At 38.4% G+C, this 27,624-nt stretch overlaps 1 protein-coding gene across 10 annotated transcripts in view; it reads left to right on the top strand.

Moving 5' to 3' along the window:
• The window catches only part of DMD (dystrophin), a 2,259,748-nt gene that overhangs the window by 931,808 nt on the left and 1,300,316 nt on the right, over positions 1–27,624 (top strand). For all 10 annotated transcript variants that reach the window (XM_036992000.2, XM_036992004.2, XM_036992005.2 and 7 more), the window contains 3 exons: positions 5,974–6,156; positions 13,225–13,359; positions 14,986–15,135. In XM_036992000.2, coding sequence (XP_036847895.2) covers positions 5,974–6,156; positions 13,225–13,359; positions 14,986–15,135 — 468 coding nt within the window. The remainder of the gene's footprint in view (positions 1–5,973; positions 6,157–13,224; positions 13,360–14,985; positions 15,136–27,624) is intronic.

Raw genomic sequence — 27,624 nt, 5'->3', positions numbered from 1 at the left:
GTTTATTGCTTACAAACTGCAGTCCGGGGGCAGTCTCTCTTTCCTGCTCCAGCAGCAGCAAAACTGGCCCTTGCCTCACCTCTCAGGTACAGAGAAGCCCTTCTTGCACAGGTAATTACCCAGTGATATGGAGATGAACTTCTCTCCACCTCTGAGGAATGATGCAAATGCGCTAAAGCCATACTTCTTTCCACCTCTGAACGCCTATTGATATGCAGATGTCCTAAAGCCAGGCGAGATATTCTGGAAATATTACAATTTTACTCACACATGCCATTTATCATTCATTAAACAACAAGCATTGCATACTTACTATGTGCCAAACACCCTTCTAGAAACTGAATATTGTGGTGAACAAGACATAAGAGCTACCTGACTTCTTGGAGGTTACATTCTAGTGGGAGGGCAGGCACTGAATGGAGACAAAAACAAGTGTAATTCATTTGAGATCATGATGATTTGTCTAAAAAAGTATGCCAGGATGGTGAAATAACAATTACACTTAAGTTGGGAGTTGAGGCTGGTGGAATTTCATTTTAGGAAGGGTGTAACTCGAGGGGAAAATTCCGGGGCAAAAATACCTTTGAAACCAAAATCAGTCAAAGGGAAAAATAAAGTAGGAGAAACCATTTACTTCTTACAAGCAGTTGTCCACTTCTGCTCTCCTGTGTCTCTCATGACATGGCTGCAGAAGAAGGGACCCCACCCAGCCTCTCCAGTCCACACATGCCCTCACTCGCCCTTGCACTTACCTATTGATATGGAAATGGCTACTTCTCTCCACCTCTCGGAAACACCTGTTGATATGGAGATACACTAAGGTCAGGTGAGAGATTCTGGAAATACTGCAATTTAACCACCACCCAGCTCTCCAGAAATCTCACCTCACAATCTACTTGTTCCCCATCTTCTGCAATGGCCCATGTGTGAGAAAACTGGAGTATTATAACCAGACTAATAACATACAATAACAACAGCAATAAAATCATGATAATCCTCCAGCCAGAGGATTCAGCTAAGTTCCAAGTCCTATGCAGATTAAGTCCATAGCTTGCTCATTCCACAGGCACTCAGTAGATGAACAGGTAGGGAGTTCAAAGTAATCATCACACAGAAGCTGCAGCCAGGAGGCGGGTCCTGGCCACAGGGACTGTAGAAGAAAATAACCTTATAAGGGCCATAAAATACATGTTTTAATGACACCAGCATTGGCAAATCTTGTATATCAGGTAGGATGCATGCAAGAGAGTGGTTCTCTGATAGGACAATGGGAGGAGTGGGATCTCAGCTTGGTCTAGTATACCATACTTTCACCCTCCTCCCTGTGTGGACTTACAGATGTGTCAGTATATAGGGTCATGGGAGGTACATGCACTGGCCATAAAGATAAAGCAAAACTTCCCCGTAAGATGCTCTAACCTCCTGGATGTTTTGGATACATTTCTGTGATCTTTGGGGGCCACTGCTGTTACTCCAGGAATACACAGGAGGCCAGCTTCCAGGCCTTTTTCCCCAAGGTGTCAAAAGGGCCCGCCATCACTGGCCCATGTGTCAAAATGTCCAGGGCCACGTCCACTCAACGGTGTCTCCAGGTTTTACCGCAGTTGGGGCTGGCAGCAATATGTTGCTCTGCTGACCTTACCCTGGTTTCAGTAACTCCTCCTTGGTTTGCACATACCGTTGTATAGGAGAGGCAGCAATGTGTGTTAGCATATCCACAGGGCTCAAAGCTCATTTTCAAGGCTTCTCATTCAAACACTGTAGCACTGTCCATAAATGAACTGACCAGCCCCATAGACTGTTGATGTCCATCTTCAGGCCAGATTTCAACAAACCATTGTACCTCTCTATCATTCCTGCCCTGGTAGGGTTATATGGTATATAAAATTTCTACTTTATTCCTAATTGCTGCACCCATTCTTGTAATGCATGTCCAGTAAAGTGGGTGCCTTGATCGCTCTCAATCACCTGTGGCCGGCCATAGCTGCAAGAGATGCCCTAGGCCCCTCTTGGTGGTTTGCTGATCTGCATGACATGCAGGAGAAGCAACCAACTGTCCAGTAGCTGTGTCATGGCATACCGATATCCTTCTGATATAGGCAGAGGCCCAATATAGTCTGTCTGCTGCCTGATAGGGGGTATCAGCCCTCTTACTATTGTCCCATGTTGCTGAAGGACTCGGTTTAAGTCCCTCTTAGAGCACACAAGGCACCCCTTCTGGGCTCTGCTCACTTATTTAAAGGCCAACGGCAAGCCCCACTGGTGGGCTACAGCCCACAATGTCTTTTGCCCCATGTGTAACAAACGCTGATGTAACCATTGGGCTGCATCAGAGGCAGGATTTTCTTCTAGTCAATGCACCTCGGCTAGTGTGTCTGCTTCTTCATTCCCTGGGGATGCCAGTGGCGAATGGCCAGTCACATGATATATGGTAACTTTTTTAGTCTGACCAGAGGCCCATAGGTCTTGCCACAACTCTTGCCCTAAAAAGGGCTGGTGACCAACCATCCAGTTGGCATGGTATCATGTTGATAGCCACAGGGTCAAGTCCCAATAAATGGCCCAGCTGTCAGTGCAGACACCTATAGGGGAGGGCTCCTGGGTGATCATGAGCCATACTGCCCACAGCTCAGCCCATTGGCTCCTCTTCCCCTCTCCATCCTCCAGCCATATTGTCTCAGTCTTAGGATGGAAAGCCATAGTCCTCCACTTGGGGGGCTGCTCATGACTGTATGTATACCAAGCATCTTCAGGTGTAGGGGCTTTTCCCTCCTGATAAGGACTCTTGGCTACCAATGGCTCAAAAGCAAGTTCTTCCTGCTTTCCACTGGTATAGGTCACTGGCCCCAATAAGTGCTGGAGTTCTCCACTTAAGAGGCTAGTAGAGAGGGCGCCATGCTGCTGTAAATATGTGCCCCATTTGGCCAGTGTATTCATCTGTGCCATGCCACTCCATGGCCTTTGGGTCCATTCTCACACCCACCCCACAATGATATAGGTGGTTATTACCTTGGTTGGAGCTGTTCCGGTGATGGGCTGTGTAGCCAACAGGGCATGGTACACAGCAGCCAGTTGCTTCTCTGTCAAGGTATACTGGACCTCTGCTCCTTTCCATGGTTGTGTCCAGAATCCAATAGGTTGGCATGTCCATTCAAGCCGCTTCATAATTCTTTTGGAGGTTTGCAGTAACTGTATGCTGTAAACCCTTTTAAGAAAACTTCTGGAATTTCAGTTTTAACTCTTCTTCTCTTAAAAATTCTTTACACTATTGTTACTCTACTCTTAGTGCTTACCAGAGCTTACATGAATGCATTTGCTGTTCTTATTTTGGGGGTAACCAGACTAGTGATTCTCATAACTGAGTATCAGAATCACCTGGAGGATTTGTTACACCACATACAGCTAGGCCACACCCCAGAATTTCTAAGTCAGTGAGTCTGGGATAAGACCTGAGACTTTTTTATTTATTAGAAGTTTCCAGATGATGCCAAAGAAGTTTCAAAGTGGCTCCAGGGAACCATACTTTGAGAGCCTCTGGTTTACGATATTGATAGTGAAAGGTGTCTAAGTATATGATGGCTAGACTCATGGAAATAAAGGGAGTGAAAGTCAACTCTTCTGATGAGGATTATGTCTAAACTATGCCAGTCATTCACTTTTTCTACCTTTTCTTACAGTGCAGAGATTTGTCATGATCTCCATTTCTAATATTAACTTTTCCCAACAACTACATACCTGTTTTTTAAAAATTATGGAAGCCTAAAAATCAAGAAAATAAGTATTCCTCATTCTGCATTTGATAGTTGCATGGGCTCTTTGTAACTTGTATAAAATATAATTTCATTCACTGGATCCATCACAACATACTCCTTCATCTCATGGAAGATTTTAGTTAACAGAAACCATGAGAAGGAAGAGATGTAATTCCCAGGGTGATTTACTTAAACTCTCTGAAGCTCGGTTTTTTGATGTTGAATATAGAGAAAACAAAACACATCTGAGAAGGTTTTGTTAACGATCCAGTGAGGTGGCCCCTACAACAAGTCTACACAGCATGTACTATGTGATTAATGATTGTCACAGTTGTTTTTGATGCTAAAATTGTTATCGTCAAAATATAGTTTGTGTAAATACAAACTCCCATGCTCAGTGATACCAAAAAACAGATTTATTTAGAATTTGAACTAAAATTTTAACCAGTTAAATTAAAATCATTGAAGGCAATCATTTAGTATTCAAACAACTTGTGTTTGCCATTATATTATATGCTTTTAAGGCATTATGGGACTAAATTCAAAGGCATAGATAGGGTGATTCTATTGCAAAAAATATAAAGGCAATTTTTATAGCCGAGCTTGTCCATTTCCTGCCTTATCTGCCTTATCCCCCAATTCTCACCACTACACTGCATGGGAGCCCAATTTCCACCTGCCAGAAGCTGCATTTCTTTTCCTGAAGCCTCTCTGTGGTCCCTGAATCTGCCTTTTCTCACCTGTGTGTCAGGCTTCACTACTGTGCAATTAACTTTCCCCAAACAGCCTTCAACCAGTGATAAGAGATGATGCATAAACACCCTGTTTCTTCATCCCGAGTGGGATTACCCTGCATCCTATGTTTCCCAGAGTTTGCCAGTCGGATTACATTCTAGTCACCAACCACCGTTGCTGGGCTTTATAGTGTATCCTTTCCTCTCTCCATATCCATCCCCCTACCAGTGTTTTCTTCAATCACACACAAACTACTTATGCTTGAAGGCTCACCTCAGGGTTGGCCTTTGTAGCAACCCAAATGAAGATGAAGGTGTGAGTATGTCTAACATGCTTGCACACACTGGAAGTTGAGTCATAGATCACCAGCAGTATCCTGTAGCTGAACAAGTTGGGTTTAGTACTTTTGGCAATGAGGGAGAATACACACCACGGGGAACCATGGGTTGTGTGAGCAAAACCATATTAGAAAGAACCCACTGTGGGATTTCTGTTTGTCTTAGATGATTTGAGGGAGGCTTTAAGGCTTTGCTTTGGATTGTATGCTGTCAGTGACTGAGAATAACTCTGTTATTGGGCATTTTAATAAATTTTTCCTAGAATGAAGACGAGAGTGAGGCTGAAGGTATAATCAATAAGGAAGCAGCAGTGACTCATATTAACCAGGAGAGGGAAGTGTTTGATATTGTGTGGTTTGGACAGTGTTTATGTTTTTGTCTGTACTCTTACATGATTATGTAAGGTTAGTGGTATTGTCATCATGATCTACAATCGTAAACAAAGTAGCCTTATCTGATATCGATACTCTGTGAAACAATCTTCAACAGGAGAAGACCACGGCATAGCTGTGAGTACCAAGTCAGCCACATAAGTTTCTTTAATCAAAATATGGTCCCAAATCCAGCATTATGAAAATAATTTTTTGTTAATTATATTTTGATTTAAATAATATTTGTACTGATTTTAGTATTCATCCATCTGAGTAATTTATAAGTGATTTCAATTGCGGACTATGAGAAATTTTTGGACCTAGTTAATACTGAAATATTTGTTTTCATTTCAAGCAGCCATATACACACACATATGTGTGTGTGTATATATATATATATATATATATATATATATATATATATATAGAGAGAGAGAGAGAGAGAGAGAGAGAGAGAGAGAGAGAGGGGAGAGAGAGAGCGAGCGAGCATGCACATGGCCCCAAATACATGGCCACAAATACATATCCACATATGGACTTCTTTTCAAACCATTATGATTAAAGGGCTCTTTCATTCTGATTATACATTGTTTCCTTCAAATGTCCAATTTTAACTAAACCAACATTTATGGACATGATTGGAATTGGTATTAGATTTATTTTTATTAATCTTCTGCTAACGGGAATATTGTGGGGAGGAAAGTGTATGATATATAGGAGTGCATTTTGAAAGTAAAGTAGTTTCCTTGAATTAAGAGAGCATTCTTTATTTTTCAGAGAGCTAAAGAAGAGGCCCAACAAAAAGAAGCAAAAGTGAAACTCCTTACTGAGTCCGTAAACAGTGTCATAGCTCAAGCTCCACCCGCAGCACAAGAGGCCTTAAAAAAGGAACTGGACACCCTGACCACCAACTACCAGTGGCTCTGTACCAGGCTGAATGGGAAATGCAAGACTTTGGAAGTCAGTTGCTTTTCTTGATCTTTATCAATTATGTGTCAGCTTAGGGGCGTACGTGAAGTGCAGTGATTAAGAACATGAACTCTGTTGTCTTGGGCTTGAACTCCTCACTCAGGCACTTATAAGTTTGGGAGTTTGGGCCAGTTGCTGAACTTGTGTAAAACTGTTTCTTATCTGTAAAATGAACATAAACAAGACCTGTTCACAGGGTGCTGAGAAAATTAAATGAGCTACTCTATTTAAAGCATGAAGCCTAGTGCTCAATAAGTGTAAGCGGCTGAGGTTCTAAATCTTATTATTACCATTATTATTATTAGGTCACAAAATTCCTATGTGTTTTCTCAACATTTATAGAAACTGGTATTTTTTTCATATATTTGAATGTGCATAAAGTCCTAAGTATCTTAGCAAGAAGGTATTCTGTGGAGAAATACATTTTATTACAATTGGGTCTAATAATTGTGGTGCCAATAGAGTTTTTTACAAGACGTATCTGACTAGCTCTTTTTTGAATGGCATTTTACATTGTATTTATTAATTATAAGTTCGGCTTTATCTTTCCCACATACCTTATTCCTTAGCTTATGCTTATCTTAAAATAGTTGATAAAGTCAGATCACTCAATGATTATCATGTAACTGCATCAAAATAAACTGATTCCCTCTCAATAAAATACTCTTTATAAACAGTAAGGATAGTGCCAAGGAGCACAAAACTTTACCTACTACCAAATGCTAACACTACCAGTTGGGTGCTAAATTAAGCCTCTTTCCTCCATATGAACTGAGCCATATTTGTGAATATAGTTGTTAAAGAATTCAGGAACCCTATTGTTGAAAAACAGTATTGTCTACGTAGCTTTTTGTACTCAGCATGTGATATTTAGAGGCAAATATAACTCAAGTCAGTCGACTAGACCTTAAAAATGTATATTTTACCTATATTCAAGGTATTTCTACTATTATCACTTTCTAATGATAAAAGATGATCTCTGAGTTTCTTCATTATCAATTACAATTCCTTCTTTATCAGTCTCTGCTCCTTTTTTATTATCCAATTCACTCCTCATATACTTGACTACTAGCTCCTATATGCCAGGAACTGTTACAGCTGAGAATATAAAGGAGAATCTATTGTATTAGTACTCTGTGAGTGCTACAGAAAACAAAACTAAAAATGGGAAGGGAAGAGGGGAGTGAAATCTTAAGTCTTAAGGAAGTCACAACTAATTCACTGTCATACTACATGGGGGAAGGACTTTTTGTATCTAGGAAATTGCTTTCTGACTATATTTAAATAAAACACTTAAATATAATTTTCTGTTCTTAATTTCTTTACATTATCATTATTCTTTGCTTCCTATTATTCATGTGAATTTAAAATATACACTAATCTATCAGAAATCTATTTTGGGGTATGTTTTCCAACATGATCTTTTCTTTTCATTATTAACAAAATTTTCAGGACTATTTATTGAATTATCCTTCTATTTGTCATCTGTTATAGTACTTCTCATCTTCCATAGTTGTATTGAATTTATCAAGTTATTTAATGCCTTTATTCCCTCTCATTTCTTTGGAATACACATGCTCTTTATTTTTATCTCTATAGGATACTTAATTATTATCTTGCATACCATAATCATCAAAGTCCAGCAATAATAAATATTTCTGTGGACCTCTGTAATAATGATACAGATGAACCATTAGAATGGTTTTATGCTGAATTTACCTACCATCTTGTATATCATTATTGCCTATTATCTCATTTGTACCGTATTTCTTAGCCCCTTAAATTGTCAAGATACCATTGCCATTGTTATTATAATTGTTATTGTTTTAGTAATATTTATTTATATTTGTCAATACTATTTTACCAATCTCTGTAATGATTTTTGCTTTTTGTATCCTTCCCTTGCTTCTGCTCTTTCACTGAGTATGAATAGCAAATGTTCTCAGATTTTGCATGACTGAAAATGCCTTTATTTTGCCCTCATTATTCAGTAATAGTCTAGCTAAGCCTATAATTCTGCTGGGACAATTATTTTTTACAACACTGAAACATATCATTCTATTTTCTTTTGAATGTACTTGCTGTTATGAAGTCTGCTCTCAAAGTACTGTTCCTTTATAATTTTCTCTGGTACATTAAAATTTTGTCTTTAATGTTTTACAGTTTCTATATGTAATTTGCTTTCATTTATACTTTGTCACCTGGTGTATTGATAAGAACAGAAAGATCAGTTCTCTCTTTGGTGGTCTCCATTATCTTTTTGATGGTTTTTTTGCCCCAATCTCTCCATTCCTTCCTAGGAAAATCTTTATTAGATCTATGAAGGATCTTCCCTTCCTATATTCTGATACCTGGTTTTCCTTTATTATTTCTGTATTTCTATCTCTGTCTTCTGGATTCTGGGTAATTTTCTAAAATCTGTTTTCTAATTTTCAATTTCTTTCTTCAGCTGCCTACTGTATAATTTATTCCTTTGATGTATAAATATGTTCATTTGTATCTATGCACACATATATCATATGTGTGTATGTGGTTTTGTATTTTTTCAAGCACCATTTTTTCCATTTCTTAAGATTTTACTTAGTTATTTTGAAAATTTGTCTGTTCTTTTACATAATCTGCCTTTGTGTAATTCTGTTTCCTCCTTTAGTTGGATATTTGCATAGACAATTGCAGAGTAATCTGTTTGGTTGAGAAGTCTCAATGAATAACAAGCATGACACAGGTTTGTTTTTGCAATAACTAAAACCAACCAGGTCAAACCTCATTTTCTGCTTAGTAGTTGGCTTCCTAATCATTGTTTCAGTCTCACTCCATAACTTCTCACTCATTTTGTTATCAAAAGTCAGTCTCATTTAAATTTCAACCCGATACTTTATTAGTATCTTCTGCCAGTTTAGTTTAATCTTGTGGATTTAGCAATTTATACAGAGGTGGGTGTGAGAAAAAGTCACCTTTCCCCACTCAGTTTCTTAGTAGTAATCTTTTAGTGTTGGTATCAGGTAGGATAAAGAGAGGAAAATATGAGTGTCCTTTTCTTGGCTGGCCAAAATTGCTATTCCCTTTTGTTAACATCCACACACATTTGTGATGATGAGTCTGTTATCACCTGGCTCCCTTGGTTATTGTGCTTATCTGGCTTATTCTGTATAGACTTGATGTGGTCCATTGGAGATCCCCGTTGGCCTTACTTTTATGGACTTTGAACCCCAAACAGTATCTTCTGTTCTAACATAGTACCTTGCAATATTCAACAAGAATTCCAGGCTGACTCTTCCAATAGCCTTAACACCACATTCCTTTGAAATCTGTGTCTTTTAGACCCATGCTCCCATAATCCCCTGAAGTCTTTTTTAACCCACCACATTTCAACTTATTCCGTAGGCACTGGCAGATCCCATATTTTATGATTCTAGGAATGAGAACTTGAAAGAATTGTCTTTGATTCCTCTTTGGACATATCAGAATAGGGAATAGGGAATGGATGTCTACCATTCCTTTCTGAATATGCCCAACTGCTTGATGGTTAATAGTCTTCTCGATCCCGTAAGAAAACAGACCAGATGAGTTTTCCCTAAACTGCCCCATAAAAAGTGAGAAAAAATTGCCTTACTTTCCAATTTTTCCTCTCTTTGAGTCACCCCACTATTTAGATTGTTTTGAGAAAAAATGTAGCAAAAGTTCTCCCAACATAGAAGAGGGAATTTAGCCTTTTTTTTTTTTCAAAAGTAAAAACTCTAGTTGCAAATGTCAAGAAAAGTAGATCCCACTGGTAACTTTTAACAACAAGCTAAACTTATAATAAAATTCTTTCATATTGTTCTGTTACCTCTAGATCTTAATGTGTGAATTCTACCATTTGTTAAAACTATTGACTCCTTCTGATGGCAGTGAATTTCTTGACAGGCCTTGTAATTTTCTGTTTCTGAGCTCCCCTATAAGAGGATCGTTTTTTTTTTTTTTTTTTACTGGAAATCCCCTCTGCTCCAAACTGTCATAGGGCCTTATGAGACTTTTCTATTTGTCCCTACCAGGGTCCTAGAGATGTTATGCTCTGTCTCATGTGTGAGATAAGCTTAGGTTTCAGTTTCTAATGGGTGGGTCCTTATTTCCCAGTTAAAATCCAAAAGACTCTCAGCTTCCTTGCTACTTCCTGATACTCCAGTGGGTGGGAAATTTGTACTTCATGTTTCCAGGATAGGTGGTGCAGAAACATGCTTTTCCATCTCCCTGGAACACATATGCCCAATGCCGCTTTTCCAAGCCCAAGTTAGTGTTGCATACCCTAGCTCATATGTCGTATACCCTGTTGTGATACTTTGTCAAGTATTCTGTCAAGCTTGGCTTCCCAGCCTCTGTATCATCTTAACTTCCCTCTTTGTTTCTGCTGCCTGAAGATTGTTCATACTTACTGCACAAAGCAGCAATGAATTTAAATGTTTTCCTTTACATTTTATGAAGTATTTTAAAGTGACTAAAGCAGGGGGTGAAGAGATTACAATGTCAGCACCATGAACCTTTTTGAATGGAAGTTTCCTTTTTTCATTTGTACTCCCTACAAAGCCACTTTGAATTCTGTGATTTCAAAGTAATTTTAAGTTCCAAACTGTTGAGCTTAACAGTTATTCTAAGTGGCTTTTAACTGATTCAAGCAGCAGGACTATATTTTATTTTGCAAAGGTGACCTGTAAAGCCGGTACATTCAGCCTCTGGAGAGCTGTGTCCTTCATATGCATCGAGGACACAAGAGGCCATCCATCCTGATGGTTAAATCAGCAAGGTAGTTCATTACCTCAATCTGCACCAAAGTTAATAAGATGCATTACCAGTCACATCTCCTTGTCTTCAAAGCTCCGAAGTACCCTCGGGTATTTAAGGGGATATTTATATTTTCCCGCTGGGATCTTTGCCCAGAAGGAAGACAGCCTGTAATCCAGCAGGAGCTGGAAATGACCCAGATTTAAGCTTTCTATCACCTTCTAAAGCAAAATACTTAATTTCACTTCCTGGGAAAAACTACATAAAATACCAAGCGAGTATTGATAGGCTGGCAAGGAAGGTTAGACTGGTACTTTTCAAATTAGAGAGGGAATGTCCCCAATCATTTGCAAAGCCTATAAACAAAGGTAAGAATTGAGGGAATCTGATAGAATTTTTAGTGTATCTTAAAATAAAACTTCTTTCCTAGGCTTTATTTTTTGTGGCTGTAGTGTGGGTAGCAGGCCGCGGTGATTGCACTACTGCATGTGTGTGTGTGTATGTGTATGTTTGCTGATGGAAAATGACCATGTTTATATTCTTAGCCTCTAGTGCATTGTCCTCCTTTTTCCCTAACAGAAATAACCACAGTCCAGAAATTTGCCTGAGTTATTCCTTTGCTTATAAATGTTTTATCATACACAAATGAATACCTAAACAGTATATTGCTCAATTTTGCTTGTTTCAAGCATTAAAAAAATTGTAGCCTGTTACACTTAGTTTTCGAGGGCTTCCCCTTTTTGCCCAACATTTTTGTGTCTGAGACTCATCCATATTGTTTAATTTTTTTTTCATTTTTACCTATGTGTTCTCTGTTAAATGTGATACAGTGTATTTATACATTCTCCTGGCAGCCAACATGAAGATTGTTTTCTTTTTTTAAAAAAAAAAAAACCTTGGTTATTATAAAAAGTGGTGAAACAAACCTTCTCAACTCTTTGTTGTCCATGCAAAGCAGTTTTTCTGAGGATATGTATATTAAAGTGGAATGTCTGGGTTGTTGGTGATGTGAATATGTATCTTACTAGAGTGACAAGTTGTTTTCCCAAATGGTCATTCCAGTATACACACACACCAGCAATAAAGACAAATGTGTGTTGATGCGTATCTTCTCTCATGCTTGGAATTGTCAAACTTCTTGTTTGTGTCAGTTAACATGGTAAAATATCTCATTGTGATCCTGACTTACATTTCACTGATTACTACATATTTTAGTATGTTTTTTAGATCTGCATGCTTCTTTTTTCTTGAAATGCTGTTTCAGGCTTTCCTTTGCTCTCCTATTCTGTTGTCTGTTCATCTTTTAACTGACTTCACATTCCTTTCTTAGTCACCTGTTACAGTTTTGCAATAGTGCTCTCCAAGTTTGAGGCTGTTTTTCCATTTCTTTATGGTGACTTTTAATGAATAGAACATTTGAGTCTTAATGTTATCCAATTTGTTTATTTATTATGATGAGTTTTTTATGAAATGTCTTATTATGTTATCCTTCTCCATCCCAAGGTCAGAAAAATATTCTTCTGTATTTTCTGGTAACAATCTTAAAAGTTTTGCTTTTTTACATATGCATATGTTTGTTTGTTAGTTTTGTCAATCCGTATCAAAAGCCAGTTAAAAATAGTCATCTCCTTGAAATAGTTATTAGTCATATTTCTGATAATATACCTCAAGGACATAATATGAAATGTGAAAAAATCCATATTCATGATGATGTTCACCACAAATTTATAACAACAAGAAAGCTGAAAATAGTCCATCTAAGAAATGTTGACTGGTAAGGTACCAAAATTTAGCCACTTAAATGAAACCTTAGATTTTCATTAAAAATATGCCTTCTTAGTAATATGGAAAATGTACATGATGTAATAATGTTAGTGAAAAGAGAACTATAGTTAAATCCGTACTTTACCTATCAAATTACTCATATACAATAGCATTTAGAGGAAGCCACAGAAGAGTGGTAAAAGTTGGTGTGTTGGGATGTTAGGTTTACGTTTGCATTTTTATATCTGATTTTATTTTTCTGTTTCTGAGATGGTAATGTGAATTTTTATTGAAAAAGCAAATCACTGAATCTTGAATTTGTTCATATAGTAAAATGTTTCCTTAATGATTTGTAATTATAGACATATTAGATGATCAAAATGACTAGTTACATTTTCAGCTATCTACTGCAAAGGAAAGGTGACAGATGTAAAATAAATATGACATATTTTCAAAGTTTTAAAAACAGAGATGCCAAAGTCTCACATTCACTCTTCTATCAAAATATTTTATCTGTGATATATATTTCTTTCTTAGGAAGTTTGGGCATGTTGGCATGAGTTATTGTCATACTTGGAGAAAGCAAACAAGTGGCTAAATGAAGTAGAATTCAAACTTAAAACCACTGAAAAAATTCCTGGTGGAACTGAGGAAATCTCTGCGGTGCTAGATGTAAGTTGCGAATTAACCTAAATGATGATAATTTATGTGCAGTATTAAAAGATGTCAAGTACCACATAGGAAGTAAATGCAAAGAAAACAGCACAGAGTATAGTTGCTAGTCGCCATGCCTCCCCCAGCACTGGCATTCTGGATGAAGCCGTTATTTCCTTTAAGGATCTTCTAGTCTCAAGGTTTTAAAGAGGATTTAAATAACCTCTTGCAGAGGACAGTTGCCTTTTGCTATCTCACTAAGTTCTATGTTGACACCTCCCTTTGCCTACTTCAATCTACTACAGACCTGCAAAGAAAGGTTGAATGTACAATTTTGCTCCTTTGGAGTACAGCTAACCAGGATGGTAATATAGAACATTATTTCCAGCTTAAAAGCTACATATGTTTAATTGAAACACATTTTAGAATTACTTAAAACATAAATTTGCACCTTACAGAATGTTTTTGGGTATTAAATAGGTATGCTTTGACATCAGAAATACATCTTTAAAGTATTCATAGTACGTTAGTTCATTTCAGTACATACACAATTTTTGTACATTTTCAGATTTTGTTTTGAAGACCTTTAAAATGTAAAATTTAAAGGAGTTTACATATATAAACTTTGATTTTGGTGAACTTCTGACAGTTAACTAATTATGAGCTCTGCATTTTTTTGTATTTTTGGCAAATCCTTTATGTACAATGAATATGTAGTTTTAGCCTATATATTGTATATAGAGCCATTTGTAGTAGAGCCACTATGTAAATATGCTAAAATAAGGTGCAAAAATTATCAAGATGTGAAGAAAATGCAAAATAAATGTATAACATGACCTCATTACAGATGGAACAGAGTTGGGATCCTAGAAATGTCACAGCAGAAACTTAAACTTCCTTATTTTCACAAGATAATTGTAAACCCCAAAAAGGTATCAAAGAACAATGAGAGAGGTTTCAAGTGGTCTATAATTTTGGCGTGATCCTATTCAGAGATACTCATTGACCAAACATTCCTTGTGAATCAATAACATGACACATCTTCAAAAAAAAGACGATTCAAACTTACACATTAGTAAAAGGTTGGTGGCCAGAACAAAGGATATGATAACACCGTTGTCCTATTAAATGATCAGGCTGAAGGCCCTCATCTTGATTTTTATCACCTCCCAGTTCAAAGATGGCTGCTCTAACTCTAAGCCATGTATGTGTGAAAGCATGAAGAGCAAAGGGATTTCTTCTAAAGAGACTGTGTTTTTTTTTGATTTGGGAAGAGAAACTCTCCTCTTGAATTCCTACCTACATATATTTTCAGAATTGTGTCTCTTAGCCATCACTAGTGTTAAGAGAAGTTGAGAAATTGAGTATTTTACTTTTGCAGCTTTTAGAGTAGAAGGCATCAAAGAAGAAGGTGCCTGGTATTCACTGCAAAGTGCTCACAGTCCTGCCACAACCTCATGAAGATTTATATACAGCTACATCGTATTTTTTGAAATAACAATGATCTTCCATGTTTTATTTTCCCAATTAAATATTGCTTTAAATTGCTAATAACTTAATGATATGTAAATCAGAAGATGCTTTGTATAATTCAATGTATTTAGAAAAAGAAGAGACATAGTAATTATTGCAAATGTGTTTCAGTCACTTGAAAATTTGATGCAACATTCAGAGGATAACCCAAATCAGATTCGCATATTGGCGCAGACACTAACAGATGGTGGAGTCATGGATGAACTGATCAATGAGGAACTTGAGACATTTAATTCTCGTTGGAGAGAACTACATGAAGAGGTATGATGCTAAGAATGAAAAATCTCCTTAAGCTGATTTGCATAAATACCTACTAAATACTTTGAGGCCTCTCAGATAAAAGGAGGAATACTTTATAAATACTAGCTCAGCTTCCAGGTTTTAGGAACTGTCATGTGTTAGACATGGCTGAAATAATTACATGTGTATTATGTCATGTTATCTTATAAAAACATTTTAAAGTAAGTATTTTAACAGGAAACTGAGACATACCAAATACAGGAAATGCTCAAGTTCACCAACAAGTGAATAGTTAACTAGTGTTCATACCCAAGATTAACCAGTATGTGCAGGTATCCTCATCTCTCTTTCCCTTTCTCTCTCTCTCTCTCTCTCCCCTCCCTCCCTTCCCACCACCCTTTCTCTCTCCACACACACATACACGTGTTATGGTCATAGTAACTGATAATAATACATGTGATTCTGTTAGTACCCTAGATATTGTTTATTCTTTTATTCTTCCCAAGTAATAAAAAGAGTGTTGATTTATATATAACAGAGGAATTTTCATACTCAAAAAATCATACACATGGTATGAGTTTTCTCAAATCAAAATTAAAAGAAAATAACACACTTTGTTCCAAATGATGTTTTATATGCACTCTCCTAAATCAACAATGGATTATTTGTTAAGAAGAAAAAATAGCTCATAATACTTCATAAAGTTTCATTTTGTATCATATCCATTTACTACGTGCATGAATGGCATGTGAAATGCTGTTCTAAGGCTAGGTAATAAATAAGAAAATTTCCTATCCTACATTACTTGTAAACATTGATAGGTAAGCAAAAATTCATTGATTTCTTAGTGTGTTCAGGCAGGACATAAAACCAAATAACATCTTTATAAGATACAAAAAAGTTATCATAGACAATTGGAGAACACAGAAAAAGAGTACACACTTGAATGGGTTAGCATAGGGAAGGCATTTGAGGTAGCTTTCCCAGACAAAATTAGTTGTGAACTACATTTTAAAATTAGAGGAAGTGATGGCCAAATGGACACGTGTAGGAGGGCAATTCCAGTCATGAGGACACAGATGTGCAAAGAATTCGAAATGCAAGGGTGATTATATATGGAAATCTGGAAACCATTTAGTTTGCTAGAGCATAAAGTGCAAATGGGGGAGTGGATGGAGGTGAGCCTGAACAAAGTAGGCATGAGCAAGATTGCTGAGGGAGTTCTGTGCTTCACCAACAGCCTGGTCTGTAGCCATGTGCTCAGGAACCACTGAAGGGTTTAACATGTAGGGGGGCAAGGACAAGAGAAGGGCCATGATCAGATTACATCACCCCTGACTGAGCACAGTGTGGAGAGTGGGAGGTCTGAGAGCCAGGGAGATGGCAGGCAGAGGGATCAAGGAAGAAGTGGTGTTTTTAGCTCAGTTGAAGGTAAGGGAAGTAGTGATAGGTACAGACAACATGAAAAATCTAGGATAGCATCTGGGTTTCTGATTTGAGTGACTGGGTATCTGTTACTTTTCAGAAACAGAATTGAAAAAGTAAGAAAAACAAAGCAAGTTTGGAGTTAAAAGATCACATGTCACCTTTTGTCCCTGTTGAGCCTGAGATGGCTGTTTAATTTGATACCAACCGAAAGCAATCCCTGAGTCAAGGACTTGGGCTTTGGGAGATGATAAGGAAAAGGACAAGTGAGGTAGTTGGGGGAGTGGGAATGAAAGGGTGGCAGGTTGGTAAAGGCTACTTTTAATCAGTGAGTTTCCACTGTGTGTAACAGGGCTGCTCTCACAGGAAGCTTTAAAGAAATGTGGAATGCCAGCGTCATAGAGCATGCTCAGAATTGTCCCACAGAGCTGATGGAAACTAGAGTGCTTATCCACCAGTTTTCTTTCCTTTTTGTTTAGGATTGCCCTTGAGTACAAAAAAATCCTTGTAGTTCTGGAATGCTGAGGGCAGTGAAGTTGAGAAATGTGCGTGCTTCCGATGGGAATCCAGCAGTGCATGCAGAAACTGGCCATCATAGCTTCTGATGAACTCTGAGTTCATGAGGTTTAGAGGTTATGTAGTAGGGCATCAGCAGGGTCTGCTGTGGTACTTAAGGTTTATCCAGGTGGGGATATTCCATAATCCAGTAGAAGAGAGACATGCAGACCTGAAGTTAGAGTGCTCCACACTAGTCACACAGTTGTGGGATTTGCCAGGCCATGTGCTAGTTAAAACTGCAGAGTTCATGAGATCACCCCAAGCAAGCCAAAAGAAAAAGAATCATGGGCAGAATTTAGGGGTTATACACCAAATCAAGTTTTAGGCAGAGGATACAGTGTCTATAAAAGAGATGAGAATAAATGGTCAAAGAAGTAAGAAGACTCAAGTTAAAACCAGAGTGCTTAAGAGTTAGTAGTTTATAAAGAAGAGTCATGAAAAAAATGTAAATACAGTAGAGAGTCCTGGTAAGATTAAGACAGAACTGGGCAGAAAGGGCTTCACTTATGACCTTTGCTACAGCAGTTTTGATAGAGCCTCCTTGGGGAGAGAGACTGGTGATGGTGCATTACAGAAGACATGGGGGGAGAGGGGAAGCAAGTGTGCACTCTCATGTTGGGGGCTTGGCCGCGAAGGGAAAGAATGATCTTCGGCGGGACCATAGAAAGGAGGATATGCAGGAAATCTTTTTTGTTATTTGGACATGGAAAAATTTGATTCTGTTTATAATTGGAAAGAAAGAAGTCCTGGCTAGGAGATATCCCTCTTTCTTGGATCCTGAAGAGAAATAGGTGATAGTGGTGTAGGTCAATGTGAAGGTGCCGACAGCAAGTTTCCCAATGGTCCTTAATCCTTCCACTCTCTTTGTTGAGTAATTTAGTCATACTTTCTCCATATCAATATAGGGGACTGGGGACTGAAAAGGAGATTCCAAACAGTCCCCTTAGCCCTTCACCCTTGTCACACTGCTACTGGATTTGAGTAGTAGATACTCCTAAATGGCAACTAATTCTGAGGTCATTTAAATAGGGGTTTTGATATGGAATTGGAACATAATTTTATTTTAATTGGATGTTAGTTTCATGTTAGAACTGGTAGTTCAAGCAAAAAAATCAAAAGTCACATTGTAAAACTGACCTTGGCTAACCTAGGAAAAGGTACAAATTTTAATCTTTTAACAATGTTCATATTCTATCTCTTCTGTCTTTGGGAATAGAACAATTTCTAACCTGATTCTGAAACAAGCGTCATTTATATAGTATTCTTTCAAACCTCTAGTAATGTAAAATTGATGCCGGGGTTCTTGTTTGCGGAGTCGAAGAATGAACGTAGCAAACACTCAAGGTAGGAGAGCCAGGGAGAGGCTTTTATTTAAAGACAAAGTGAGAGGACAGAGCTCCTGGCTCATGCCAGGAGGGGGCAAGAGAGCCCGTAGTTGTGTGTTTTCTTAGGGGTTTTATAGACAGTTGAGGATTTTGGGAATGTGAAAAAAGGCTTAGGGGGTGGACTTGTTAAGCGGTCCCTGATATTTAGAATTAAATTAATACAAGGAACTTCCTGCTCTGATTTCTCCCTGAGATACTGGCCTGTTGGTCTGGGAACATATCAAACAAGACAGCCTGCCTAGCCCCCCAAGGTGGGCTGAGTTATTGTTTGCTAAAGAGTAAGGTAAGAATATTACTTCTTAACTTCCTAGGTATTAAAAAGAAATCTTATTTTATTTTTATTTTTATTTTGGTATCATTGATCTACAATTACATGAGGAACATTATGTTTACTAGACTCCCCCTATCACCAAGTTCCCCCCACATACCCCATTACAGTCACTGTCCATCAGCATAGTAAGATGCTATAGAATCACTACTTCTCTGTGTTGTAAAACCCTCCCTGTGTCCCCCCACTACATCATATTTCTAAGAGTAATGTCCCCCCGTTTTTTCCCCTTATCCCTCCCTTCCTATCCATCCTCCCCAGACCCTTTCCCTTTGGTAACTATTAGTCCATTCTTGGTTTCTGTGAGTCTGCTGCTGTTTTGCTCCTTCAGGTTTCTTCATTGTTCTTATACTCCACAGATGAATGAAATCATTTGATACTTGTCTTTCTCTGCCTGGCTTATTTCACTGAGCATAATACCCTCTAGCTCCACCCATGTTTTTGCAAATGGTAGTATCTGTTTTCTTCTTATGTCTGAATAATACTCCATTGTGTATGTGTACCACATGTTCTTTATCCATTCATCTACTGATGGACACTTAGGTTGCTTCCATTTCTTGGTTATTGTAAATAGTGCTGCAATAAACATAGGGGTGCATATGTCTTTTTCAAACTGGGCTGCTGCATTCTTAGGGTAAATTCCTAGAAGTGGAATTCCTGGGTCAAAAGGTATTTCTATTTTGAGCTTTTTGAGGAACCTCCATATTGCTTTCCACAATGGTTGAAGTAATTGACATTCCCACCATCAGTGTAGGAGGAACCCCTTTCTCCACAACCTTACCAACATTTGTTGTTGTTTGTAATTTGGATGGCGGCGATCCTTATTGGTGTGAGGTGATATCTCATTGTGGTTTAATTTGCATTTCTCTGATGATTAGCAATGTGGAGCATCTGTTCATGTGTCTGTTGGCCATCTGAATTTCTTCTTTGGAGAAGTGTCTGTTCAGATCCTCTGCCCATTTTTTTAATTGGCTTATTTGCTTTTTGTTTGTTGAGGTGTGTGAGCTCTTTATATATTTTGGATGTCAACCCTTTATCAGATCTGTCATTACTGAATATATTCTCCCATACTGTAGGATGCCTTTTTTTTTCTATTGGTGGTGTCCTTTCCTGTACAGAAGCTTTTCAGCATAATGTAGTCCCACTTGTTCATTTGTTTATTTTGTTTCCCTTGCCCAGGGAGATTTGTTCATGAAGAAGTTGCTCATGTTTATGTCCAAGAGAATTTTGCCTATGTTTTTTTCTAAGAATTTTATGGTTTCATGACTTACATTCATGTCTTTGATCCATTTTGAATTTACTTTCGTGTATGGGGTTAGACAATGATCCAGTTTCATTCTCTTACATGTAGCTGTTCAGTTTTGCCAGTACCATCTGTTGAAGAGACTGTCATTTCCCCATTGTATGTCCATGGCTCCTTTATCATATATTAATTGACCATATATGTTTGGGTTAATGTCTCCACTCTCTTTTCTGTTCCACTGGTCTGTGTGTCTGTTCTTGCGCCAGTACCAAATTGTCTTGATTACTGTGGCTTTGTAGTAGAGCTTGTAGTTGGGGAGCGAGAGCCCCCCACTTTATTCTTCCTTCTCAGGATTACTTTGGCTATTTGGGGGTCTTTGGTGTTTCCATATGAGTTTTTGAACTATTTGCTCCAGTTTGTTGAAGAATGCTGTTGGTAATTTGATAGGGATTGCATCGAATCTGTAGATTGCTTTGGGCAGGATGGCCCTTTTGACTATATTAATTCTTCCTAGCCAAGAGCATGGGATGAGTTTCCATTTGTTAGTGTCCTCTTTAATTTCTCTTAAGAGTGTCTTGTAGTTTTCAGGGTATAGGTCGTTCACTTCTTTGGTTAGGTTTATTCCTAGGTATTTTATTCTTTTTGATGCAATTGTGAATGGAAATTATTTTTCTGATTTCTCTTTCTGCTAGTTCATCATTACTGTATAGGAAAGCAACAGATTTCTGGGTATTAATTTTGTATTCTGCAACTTTGCTGAATAAAGATTTTAGTTCTAATAGATTTGGAGTGGAGTCTTTAGAGTTTTTTATGTACAATATCATGTCATCTGCAACTAGTGACAATGTGACTTCTTCTTTACCAATCTGGATGCCTTGTATTTCTTTGTTTTGTGTGATTGCCATGGCTAGGACCTCCAGTACTATGTTGAATAACAGTGGGGAGAGTGCGCATCGCTGTCTTGTTCCCGATCTTAGAGGAAAAGCTTTCAGCTTCTTGCTGTTAAGTATGATGTTGGCTGTGGTTTGTCATATATGGCCTTTATTATGTTAACATATTTGCCCTCTATACCATTTTGTTGAGATTTTTATCATGAATGAATGTTGAATTTTGTCGAATGATTTTTCAGTGTCTATGGAGATGATCATGTGGTTTTTGTCCTTTTTGTTGATATGGTAGGTGATGTTGATAGCTTTTCAAATATTGTACCATCTTTGCATCCTGAGATGAATCCCACTTGATCATGGTGTGTGATCCTATTAGTGTATTTTTTAATTCAGTTTGCTAATATTTTGTTGACTATTTTTGCATCTATGTCCATCAGGGATACTGGTCTGTAAATTTCTTTTTTGGTAGGGTCTTTGCCTGGTTTTGGTATTAGATTTATGCTGGCTTCTTGGAATGAGTTTGGAAGTATTCCCTCCTCTTCTATTTTTTGGAAAACTTTAAGGAGAATGGGTATTATGTGTTCTCTGCATGTGTGGTAAATTTGAGCTGTGAATCCATCTGTACCAGGTGTTTTCTTCCTGGGTAGTTTTTTGATTACCACTTCAATTTTGTTGCTGGTAATTAGTCTGTTTAGATTTCCTGTTTCTTCCTTGGTCAGTCTTGGAAGGTTTTATTCTTCTAGGAAATTGTCCATTTCTTCTAGGTAATCCAACTTGTTAGCATATAGATTTTCATAGTGTTCTCTAATAATTCCTTGTACTTCTGTGGTGCCCACTGTGATTTTTCCTTTCTCATTTCTGATTCTGTTGGTGTCTGTAGATTCTCTTTTTCTCTTACTAAGTCTGGGTAGGGGGTTATCTAATTTGTGTATTTTCTCAAAGAACCACCTCTTGGTTTCACTGATTTTTTTTTTCTATTGTTTTATTCTTCTCAATTTTATTTATTTCTTCTCTGATCTTCATTATGTCCCTCCTTCTGCTTAGTTTGGGCCTCATTTGATCTTCTTTTTCCAGTTTCAATAATTTTGACTTTAGACTATTCATTTAGGATTTTTCTTCTTTCTTTGAAGAGGCCTTGATTGCTATATATGTTCCTCTTAGAACTGCCTTTGCTGCGTCCCACTGAAGTTGGGGCTTTGTGCTGTTGTTGTCCTTTGTCTCCATATATTGCTTGATCTCTATTTTAATTTGGTCATTGATGCATTGATTATTTAGGAGCATGTTGTTAAGCCTCCATGTGTTTATGAGCCTTTTTGTTTTCTTTGTACAGTTTATTTCTAGTTTTATACCTTTGTGGTCTGAGAAGTTGGTTGGTAGAATTTCAATCTTTTGGAATTTACTGAGGCTCTTTTTGTGGCCTAGTATGTGGTCCATTGTAGAAAATGTTCCATGTGCACTTGAGAAGAATGTGTATCCTGCTGCTTTTGGGTGTAGAGTTCTGTAGATATCTGTTAGGTCCATCTGTTCTAGTGTGTTGTTCAGTGCCTCTGTGTCCTTATTTTCTGTCTGGTGGATCTGTCCTTTGGAGTGAGTGGTGTGTTGAAGTCTCCTAGAATGAATGCATTGCATTCTATTTCCTCCTTTAATTCTGTTAGAATTTGTTTCACATATGTCGGTGCTCCTGTATTGGGTGCATATGTATTTATAATGGTTATGTCCTCTTGTTGAACTGACCCCTTTATCATTATGTAATGTCCTTCTTTTCTCTTGTTACTTTCCTTGTTTTGAACTCTATTTTTTCTGATACAACTACTGCAACACCTGCTTTTTTCTCCTTATTGTTTGCATGAAATATCTTTTTCCATCCCTTCACTTTTAGTCTGTGCGTGTCTTTGGGTTTGAGGTGAATTTCTTGTAAGCAGCATATGGATGGGTCTTGCTTTTTTATCCATTCTATTCCTCTGTGTCTTTTGATTGGTGCCTTCAGTCTATTTACATTTAGGGTGATTATTGAAAGATATGTACTTATTTCCATTGCAGGCTTTAGATTTTTGGTTACCAAAGTTTCAAGGGTCCTTTTTTACTATCTAAGTGTCTAACTTAACTCATTTATTGAGCAATTATAAACAGAGTCTCATGATTCTTATTCCTCTCCCTTCTTATTTCTCCTCCTCCATTCTTTATATGTTAGATGTTTTATTCTGTACTCTTTTGTGTTTCCTTTGACTGCTTTTGTGAATAGTTGATTTTACTTTTTGCCTTTAGTTAGTATTTGGTTGGTCTTCTTTCTTTGGTGTGATTTCATTTTCTCTGTTGACATCTATTTAGCCTTAGGAATGCTTCCATGTAGAGCAGTCCCTTTAAAATATCCTGTGGAGGTGGTTTGTGGGAGGCAAATTCCCTCAACTTTTGCTTGTCTGGGAATTGTTTAACCCTCCTTCATATTTAAATGATAATTGTGCTGGATACAGTATTCTTGGTTCTAGGCTCTTCTGTTTCATTGCATTAAATAGATCATGACATTCTCTTCTGGCCTGTAAGGTTTCTGTTGAGAAGTCTGATAGTAGCCTGATGGGTTTTCTTTTGTGGGTGACCTTTTTTCTCTCTCTGACTGCCTTTAATACTCTGTCCTTGTCTTTGATCTTTACCATTTTAATTATTATATGTCTTGGTGTTGTCCTCCTCTGGTCCCTTGTGTCAGGAGATCTGTGAGCTTTCATGGTCTGAGAGACTATTTCCTCCCCCAGTTTGGGGAATTTTTCACCAATTATTTCTTCAAAGACACTTTCTATCCCTTTTTCTCTCTCTTCTTGTACCTGCATAATGCGAATATTGTTCCGTTTGGACTGGTCACATAGTTCTCTTGATATTCTTTCATTCCTAGAGATCCTTATCTCTCTCTGCCTCAGCTTCTCTGTATTCCTGTTCTCTGATTTCTATTCCATTAACAGTCTCTTGCACCTCATCCAGTCTGCTCTTAAGTCCTTCCAGAGATTGTTTCATTTCTGTAATCTCCCTGTGGACTTCATCCCTTAGCTCTTGCATATTTCTCTGCAGGTCCATCAACATGGTTATGACCTTTATTTTGAATTCTTTTTCAGGAAGATTGGTTATGTCTGTCTCCCCAGGCCCTCTCTCAGGGGTTGTCTGGGTGATTCTTGACTGGACCAAATTTGTCTGCCTTTTCATGGCGATAGAGGTTTTCGTAGGCAGGTGACATGTGTGTCAGCTGGGAGAACAAAGTCCTTTCCTGTATGCTGGTCACCTTGCCCTCCTCTGCTGCCTGTGTCTGTTACCCACACTCCAGGAGCAGCGTCCCGGTTTATCCTCTGAGCCGCTGCAGGGAGGAGCAGGCCTCAGGGTAACCCAGAGCCCTTCGGGTGGTGGCAGGTATGCCAGGTGTGCTCTTCTGCGAGAACGGTACCTGTTCACACCTTGCCCAAGCTTCCTCTGTCTGTGCCGGGCAGCTGTATGCCGGCGGCAGCCTCTGGGTCTGGCCCGGGTGGCTGCGCACTGGGAGGAGACTCTGGACAGCTGATGTAGGCATGGCTGCTCTCCAGCTGCTCCACAGCTGTTGTGGGGCAGTGCCAGCCAGGGGGAATGAATAGCAGGCTGCTTATCACCGTGAGTGGCTTCAAAGTTGCATTGCCACCCAGGGGATTGGGGCTCCTGAAGTTCCTCAGGATTCCCAGCCTACTGGGCTGAGTGTCCTGGGACGATTACATCTAGGTGTGAATCCCAGGTCCCTTTAAGACTTTCAAAAGCGCTTGCTTTTCTTTTGTCACAGGGAAGCCGGCTGTGGGGACCTGCTTGTAGATTTCACTTTTTCGTTTCTCTAATATCCAGCACACCATGCAATGTGTGTCTCTGCTCCCTGTGCAGATTACTAGGGATGATTGTTAGCAGTCCTCTGCTTCCCCTCCCTCCCCGCTCTGACTCCTCTCCTCCCACCGGGGAGCTGGGGTGGGGGGAGCACTTGCATCCCGCTGGTTCACACCTTTGTATCTTACCCCATTCATGAGATACTGAGTTCTTGCAGATGAAGATGTAGCCTGACTGTTGTACTGTATCTTCTGGTCTCTCTGTTAGGCATAGTTGTATTTGTTGTATTTTCAAAAATATATATGGTTTTGTGAGGAGATTTCCACTGCCCTACTCATGCCGCTATCTTGGCTCCTCCTCAGTAATCTTATTTTTAAGATGGACTCCTTCCTGCCTTTTACTATGTTGCTTATGGCTGGGCTTGCTTGCCATTATTAATTGCCCAGATTGCAAATCACTTCATCAAGTCTGAAGGAGGAAATAGAGCACATAGGATTGGGCCTTTTACCATGCTAAAGTGAATCTTACATATGATGACAAATCATTAGCATAATAAAAGCATGGGGAACATTAACTGATGCCACTGAAGAATGACTCTAGACCTTAATGTTTAATGCAGAGTTTTAGTAGGGGGTTTCCTTGCATGTTGTTGCACTGCTCTGATTGTAAATATCCTACCTTGCTTTTTCCAGAGGCCCTCACCCTACTGTGACTACACCCATGGTCCCTGTCTCAAAACTACTTATGTCTTTATATTTCAAATATTCTTGGTGTGGAACCTGGCATTCTCCCCAAATAATAATAATTCAGCTTAACAACAAACCTTGATTGAACACCTACTCTGCTATATCCAAAGTTAGGTGTTAAAGCATTGAATATTGAATCAAAAAACATTGGGTTGGAATAGCTCCTTGCATTGGTCAGGGTCAGACAGGTCACAGAAACTGCAAAGTAAATGGAACAGGAAAGGTTTAATAGAAATAAGCATCAACTATTTACTGGGAATTAATTTTTAAGAGGGACTAGAAGAGAACTTAGAAGACTACACTATGACTAAGAGATAGTACCCAAGGAAGGAACTAACTTAGAAAGCGAGAAGCTCTACTCAAGGCTGCAATTCAAAGCTTTTTGGAAAGTGTGTGTCCAGCCTATGAAACGGCAGAGAAGTTTGCTGGGTTGACCCGACCCAGAACAAGGACAGAGTCAGTGGGCTAAAGCAGGTGTGAAGGGATACTTGGTGTAGAGTGCTGACAAAATTCACAGGGACGTAACCTGTGGGAGATGCTACTGAGTTTTCTGGGCAGCTGGACAGGATGCCCATCGGACTTGTTAGGAAGCTATGTGCAATTGATACTGCTGAACTGGAAACCAGCTTGGGCTGCAGGAAGCTGACCATGGGTTTGCCACCCATGCTGAACTTGCTCCTGAGGCACTCACAGAACTTGTCAGAAGACACCTGGAGAGGGTACTGCTGAAACTTTCGGGAGGGTGAGTGGGGACCAGAGGAGATGAGCTCCACTGGGCATCCCATAGGCCAACCCAGGGCTACAAGAGCAAGAGAGAAAGGCACTGGAATAGGGAAACCTTTACCTCCACTAGTGTCATTCTAGCGCCCTCTACTGACAAAGTTTAGTATCATGTCAGCTGGCAAAGAGATTCCAGTATTATAAACAAATCACTGATGAAAGGCTTTAAGTTGATAACTGGCACATCCCTCCATAACTCATTGGTTATGTGACCTTGTGTGATATTTTCAAGTTTCCGTATCCTCATCTGTGATAACATATCCTGCTTCATAGGTTTCTCCTGAGAAAAATATAAAATACTGCATGGAAGATGCTTACTACGGTGCTAGGAGCATAGTACATATTCAACAAACGGTTGGCATTTTGTGTTTAGGTTGGGTGCTGTAGTACTTACCTTCAAAGCAATGTGTGTTTATATGTGTGTGTGTATACCACCAAGGGAAGGGATAGACAAGGAAATGTGCGTATTCTGATAGAAAAACAATGAAATGTACACATCACCATTATTTATATAAAATGCAGAACACTGACAAGAGGACTTTTTATCCTCTAAGTCTTAAAATTGGAGCTTCTCTGTTTCAACTTCAATAATTAATTAAGCAGAAAGCTATACTAATAAGAAATAAACTTGAAACCACTCTCAGTCCTGGCTATGCTTACATAAAATATCTAGCTATAATAACCTGAGAGTAATTTGGAAATGAAAATCAAGCATATTTGGTGGTTTAGAACCATATCATGTAATATCCTTCTTGAATTCTGTTGTGCTTGAATTTAATAAGCTGATGTGACTTTAAAGATATGTTGATTTAAAATTATGGGTAGTAACAGGGTTTTCCTATTACTCAGGGTATAAGTTGGATGCTTTGATCAATTCAAAACTACTTAGGTAATAGAGAAATACCTAATAATTTGTTAGGCAAATCAATCATTTGGATGTTCCCACTGAGTATTTAGTTGAAAAGACTGCTGTTTTGATATCATGTAGGTGGAGTTTCAGATAAATTAAGGGTCTGGACAAATAAAATGATTACAGTAACCAAGTTTTTTAATCGATTTTTTTGTTTTTCAAAAGAGATCCATGTTGTACATTATAGTCAAAAGTTCTGAATTTGTTGATTTTTGTTGTTGAGTAAAGAAAAGTGTTTCCCTTAACAAAGGTCCCTTTCACTTGAAGGTGAATCTTAGCCCTTTTTTCTTCTCAATTCAATGCCTATGTCAGAGGTTTGTGGGTTATTTTATTGCCTACCTAATGTTTCTTATAGCTGCAATTATGCAGAGCAAAGGTAATATTCAATTGCCTGTTAAATCAATCAAACAGCCAGTTTTTATTGCC

This window comes from Manis javanica, chromosome X (assembly GCF_040802235.1).
Source record: "Manis javanica isolate MJ-LG chromosome X, MJ_LKY, whole genome shotgun sequence".
NCBI lineage: Eukaryota > Metazoa > Chordata > Mammalia > Pholidota > Manidae > Manis > Manis javanica.
The sequence above is the reverse complement of the archived record's forward strand: the minus strand, read 5'-3'. Positions and strand labels throughout refer to the sequence as shown.